At 54.1% G+C, this 4,863-nt stretch overlaps 1 protein-coding gene and 1 long non-coding RNA gene across 2 annotated transcripts in view; one reads left to right on the forward strand and one right to left on the reverse strand.

Moving 5' to 3' along the window:
• Nucleotides 1–527: 527 nt before the first annotated feature.
• KLK12 (kallikrein related peptidase 12) lies at nt 528–3,327 on the forward strand. Its single transcript, XM_015563660.1, has 4 exons — nt 528–760; nt 920–975; nt 1,856–2,015; nt 3,015–3,327. Exons 1-4 carry the CDS (start codon nt 732–734, stop codon nt 3,325–3,327), a joined length of 558 nt encoding a protein of 185 aa, XP_015419146.1. The 5' UTR covers nt 528–731.
• Nucleotides 3,328–4,050: 723 nt separating this feature from the next.
• Nucleotides 4,051–4,863, reverse strand: part of LOC107183021 — a 2,695-nt gene continuing 1,882 nt past the window's right edge. The window contains exon 2 of the long non-coding RNA XR_001513801.1: nt 4,051–4,424. This is a non-coding gene — a long non-coding RNA (uncharacterized LOC107183021). The remainder of the gene's footprint in view (nt 4,425–4,863) is intronic.

A 4,863-nucleotide genomic window follows, 5' to 3' on the forward strand; every position in this document is an offset into this window, starting at 1 on the left:
GAACAACACATCTCTCTCTCTCTCTCTCTCTCTCTCTCTCTCTCTCTCTCTCTTTCAAATCAGTAAATAAAAAGGTAGAATCAGACTTCCACAGAACCCTGGGTGAAAACCCTATCCTGTCCCTTCCGTCGTCGTCACCTCTTGTGAAATCACTTCCTTCCCCTCCCCCTCTTTCCCAGCTTCTCCCTGCCTCGGTCCTCCTGCCTCTGGCGTCCACCTTCCTGCCCTTTCCCTGCACTGCGTGGGGAGGGACCCTCCCTGAGCCTTCGTCACGGGGCGGCGGGGATTAGAACCCAGGTTCCAGATCACCTGGAGCCGTCCGCTGGAAGGGCTGGCTCGGAGAAGAGGGGAGAAGGCGCGGGGTGGGGTCTGTCCCCCAGAGCCTGCCTGGGCCGGTTCCCTGCTCCCCTTCCTCCAGGTAGCCCTGAAACTCAATTACATGCCATTAGAGTGAGGAAGCGTTTGTTAGGGGATTAGAGGGCGCCCCACCCCGTGCCTTCCTGGTCCCCTTCCTTCAACCAGGAAATGGAATGGGCTGGAACAAAGAGAGTTAAAAGCTGTGTCAGCTGCCAGTCTGGGGCAGACGGACAGGACAGACGGAAGGAGGGGGACTGGCGGGGCGGCATGACAGGTGGCTGAGAAGCCAGGTGGACGGGGGAGCACTGGCTGGCCGGTGGATCGGCTGACAGACAGATAACAGAGACACAGGCAGCTGAGCCGGCCACAGCCACATGGAGGGCCCGGCAGGCAGAGGGACCAGGTGAGGAGGGGCTGGCAGCCACAGGTGAGGGGGACAGGGGGAGGCGGGGAGAGAGGAAGGGGCATCCCCCGTGCATGGAGCTGACGTGGGGAGGATGAGCGGGGGAAGAGGGGGGGACATGGACAGGGCCATTTCTGAGAATGTCCCCCTTCTCCCCAGAACCTGGAGGTGGCTGGCCATGGGGCCCAGCTTCCTTGTGCTCCTGTGTGTTATTGGTGAGTCCCTCCCACCCCCACGAGGGGACCCCGTCTCTACTTCTCAGCTCTGGCCTCCATTCACCTCCAGCTTCCAGGGTCCTCTCACCTCTCCTGCACCTTTTCATCCATCTCCCCTCTGTCTCTTCCTGCCCCAGTCTCAGTTCTCTATCTATCTATCTATCTATCTATCTATCTATCTATCTATCTATCTACCTATCTATCTATCATCTATTAATCTATCTATCTATCTATCTATCTATCTATCTATCTGTCATCTATCTATCATCTATCTACCTATTATCTATCATCTATCTACCTACCTATCTAATCTATCATCTATCTACCTACCTATCTAATCTTTCTATTATCTAATCTTTCTATTATCTATCTATCTATCTATCTATCTATCTATCTATCTATCTACCTATCATCACCTATCTATCTAGCTATCTATCATCTATCTATTTACATATATATGTATGTCAATATAGAAATATTAAATCATTCCATCTCTGTCCAACATCTGTCTACCTTCCTACCTATCTATCTATCTATCTATCAATCAATCACCTACTATCATCTATCTAACTAACCTATCATCTATCTATCTACCTATCTATCTATCTATCTATCTATCTATCTATCTATCTATCTAACTAACCTATCATCTATCTATCAGCATCTCTCTCTGTTTACCTCTTCCTCTCTATCTCTTGGGCGTAGCACTATCTCTTGCTATATACATCCTTAGGTGTCTCCCTGTGCCTGACTCTGTCTTCCTCTCGCCTCGGTCTCTTTCTGTGTCTCAGCATCTTCCTGTCTCTCTCTTCCTGTCTCTGACCCACACCTGTGCAGGTCTCTGACCCCCTCTCTCTCTGGCCCGTTCCTCTGTCCTCAGGGCTCAGCCACGGGGCCTCAGAGAAGATTTATAACGGCACGGAGTGTGACCCTCACTCGCAGCCGTGGCAGGTGGGGCTGTTTGAAGGTGTCAACCTGCGCTGTGGGGGGGTCCTCATTGACCGGAGGTGGGTCCTCACAGCTGCTCACTGCAGCGGCAGGTAAGTACTCCCCCCTACCTCCCCTCCCGCCCCCCGCCCCCGTTCTGGCTCCCTTCCTGGAGTGGCCGAGGAGGGTGATGGGGAGGGAGTGTCAAGGAGAAAGGAGATGGTCCTGCCACAAGAGACTTTGAGGTTAGACGACTAGGACTTTTTATTTTTTTTAATATGTTTTTATTGATCTCAGAGAGGAAGGGAAAGGGATAGAAATATCAATGATGAGAGGGAATCATTGATTGGCTGCCTCCTGCACGCCCCCTACTGGGGATCGAGCCTGCAACCCGACTAGAATCCAACCCAGGGCCCTTCAGTCGGCAGGCTGATGCTCTATCCACTGAGCCACACCAGCCAGGGCCGGGAGTAGGACTTTTTAAACAATGGGCCTAGGTAGGGCTGGCTGGGGTGCAGTGGAGTCTGGGGAGCAAGGAAGGGCCTGGAACCTGCCCACCCACCTCCTCTCGTTCCTTCGAGTCCCCCTCCCTCCCTAGATGGTGTCTGTCACCAGCCCCAGCCATTCCCTGACCCAGGCTGGGCCCTGGGCCCACGTCTGACCCACGCTCTCTGTGCAGCCTCAGTGATCCCATCTGTAAAATGGCAGGATTGGGCTTCCTGGGCCTGACCCTCTGTGTTTTATGCGAAAGGGAAGTTTCAGTCACAAGGAGATGGAGAGATGTGGGGACAGCGAGAGGCATGAGCAGGACAGAGAGCAGTCACATGGGGGGCAGCGTGGGCAGTCCAGGCAGTCTCCTAGGAGGTGGAGTGAGAAGACTGACAGCTGTCCCTTCCCCTGTGCACCTCACCAGCTAAGAGAATCAGTTGGGGACACAGATGCAGGGACAGGGATGGGGGTCGGGGGGGAGCGGGGTGATGGAGATAGAGACCAAGAGGCTGAGAGACAGCACCTTAGAGAACAAGGGCGAATGAATGAGGGACCAAGATGATGACATGAGGGCCTGGGAGTCTGGGGCAGCCCACCTGCTGAGCCAGCATAACCCCTAGCAGGTACTGGGTGCGCCTGGGGGAACACAGCCTCAGCCGCCTGGACTGGACGGAACAGATCCGGCGCAGCGGCTTCTCGGTGACCCACCCCGGCTACGAGGGAGCCCGGAGGAGCCACGAGCATGACCTGCGGCTTCTGAAGCTGGGCACCCCCGCCCGCCTGACCCGCAGTGTCCAGCCCCTGGCCCTGCCCACCACCTGTGCAGTGGCTGGCACCGAGTGCCACATCTCCGGCTGGGGCACCACCAACCGACCATGGAGTAAGTGGGCCCTGGGGTCCGGGGTCAAAATGGGCAAAAGTCTGGGTATAGGGTGAGCGGTCACAAGTCACACCATCTCAGGGGAAGGAGGGTGAAAGGGTCAAACATCAGGGTGATAGTCTGGGGTTGGAGATCGTGGTGGATCAGGCCTTGAGTGTCAAAGTGGTTAAGGGGCTGGATATGGAGTCAGAAGTCCTGGGTCAGGGAGGATGTGGTTAGAGGTCAGAGTGCTGATGGGGATCATTGGACTGGAGCAAAAGGCATATACATAAACTAGAGGCCCAGGGCACGAATTCATGCACCAGTGGGGTCCCTCGGCCTGGCCTGTGGGACCACAGGTCAGAGTGCTGTCGGGATCATTGGACTGGAGCAAAAGGCATATATATAAACTAGAGGCCCAGGGCACGAATTCGTGCACCAGTGGGGTCCCTCGGCCTGGCCTGCGGGATCAGGCCGAAACTGGCACTCCGGCATCCCCCGAGCGGTCCTGCATTGTGAGAGGGTGCAGGCCAGGCCGAGGAACCCCCCTGGTGCACAATCAGGGCTGGGGAGGGACACAGGAGGTTGGCCAGCCAGGGAGGGACCACAGGAGGGCTCCAGGGCGTGTCCGGCCCATCGTGCTCAGTCCTGATCAGCCAGACCCCAGCAGCAAGCTAACCTACTGGCCAGAGCATCTGCCCCCGGTGGTCAGTGCACATCATAGTGAGTGGTTGAGCGGCCTTAGCATATCATTAGCATATTACGCTTCGATTGGTTGAATGGCCGACCAGACAACCAGACACTTAGCATATTAGGCTTTTATTATATAGGATAGGATCAGGGGTTGGTCAACGTCATTGAAGAGTTGAGGCCATGAGACCCACTTGTTGCAGCAGCTGGCCACAGTCTCAGGATGGAGATTAGGGGTCATGGATCTGGGATTGGAAGCCATAGAGTTTCGAGTGTGGAGGCAGTGGCTAGGGGTCGTGGAGTCAGGGTTCAAATAACCTAGGATCAGAGGTCACCTTGGAATAGAGACCAGTGATTTAGAGGAAGCAGAACTGAAGTTGGAGCGTAAGGTGGAGACAAGGAATTCGGGGTCAGGAGACAGAAGACGTGAGGTCCAGTTGGGATCAAAGGATGATAAGACTGAAGGTCGAAGGTCACACAGTCGCTGAAACGAAAGGAGTAGGTCAGGTCCGGATTCATCTATCTATCTATCTATCTATCTATCTATCGATCTATCTATCTATCTATCGATCTATCTATCTATCTATCGATCTATCTATCTATCTATCGATCTATCTATCTATCTACCTACCTACCTACCTATCTGTCTATCATCTATCATCTATCTGTCTGTCTATCATCCATCTATCTATCTAATCTATCTATCTGAGGTTGGAGGGACCAGGAGGGTATAGAGTTATGACACTCAAAGTTAGAGGTTAAAGGTCTGGAAACTGGGCCAACGGGCTGGGGTCAAGGGTCATGATGGCATCAAGTCATACGTCTAAAGTTTGGAGGTTTGAGGATTATAGTGGAGGTCACAGGGAGGGGACAGGGCGTAGTTTTGGACCAAGCTTCCTTGAGAGGAGGGGAGTGGGGGGGGG

This window comes from Myotis davidii, unplaced genomic scaffold (genome assembly GCF_000327345.1).
Source record: "Myotis davidii unplaced genomic scaffold, ASM32734v1 scaffold212, whole genome shotgun sequence".
Taxonomy (NCBI): Eukaryota; Metazoa; Chordata; class Mammalia; order Chiroptera; family Vespertilionidae; genus Myotis; species Myotis davidii.

What these genes read in the sequence shown, in the direction of transcription:
- KLK12 (XM_015563660.1), top strand. Translation starts at nt 732, where the DNA reads ATGGAGGGCCCGGCAGGCAGAGGGACCAG. An exon ending in TGTGCTCCTGTGTGTTATTG is followed by an intron (nt 976 to 1,855) that starts GTGAGTCCCTCC and finishes CTCTGTCCTCAG; the next exon opens with GGCTCAGCCACGGGGCCTCA. An exon ending in GCTGCTCACTGCAGCGGCAG is followed by an intron (nt 2,016 to 3,014) that starts GTAAGTACTCCC and finishes AACCCCTAGCAG; the next exon opens with GTACTGGGTGCGCCTGGGGG.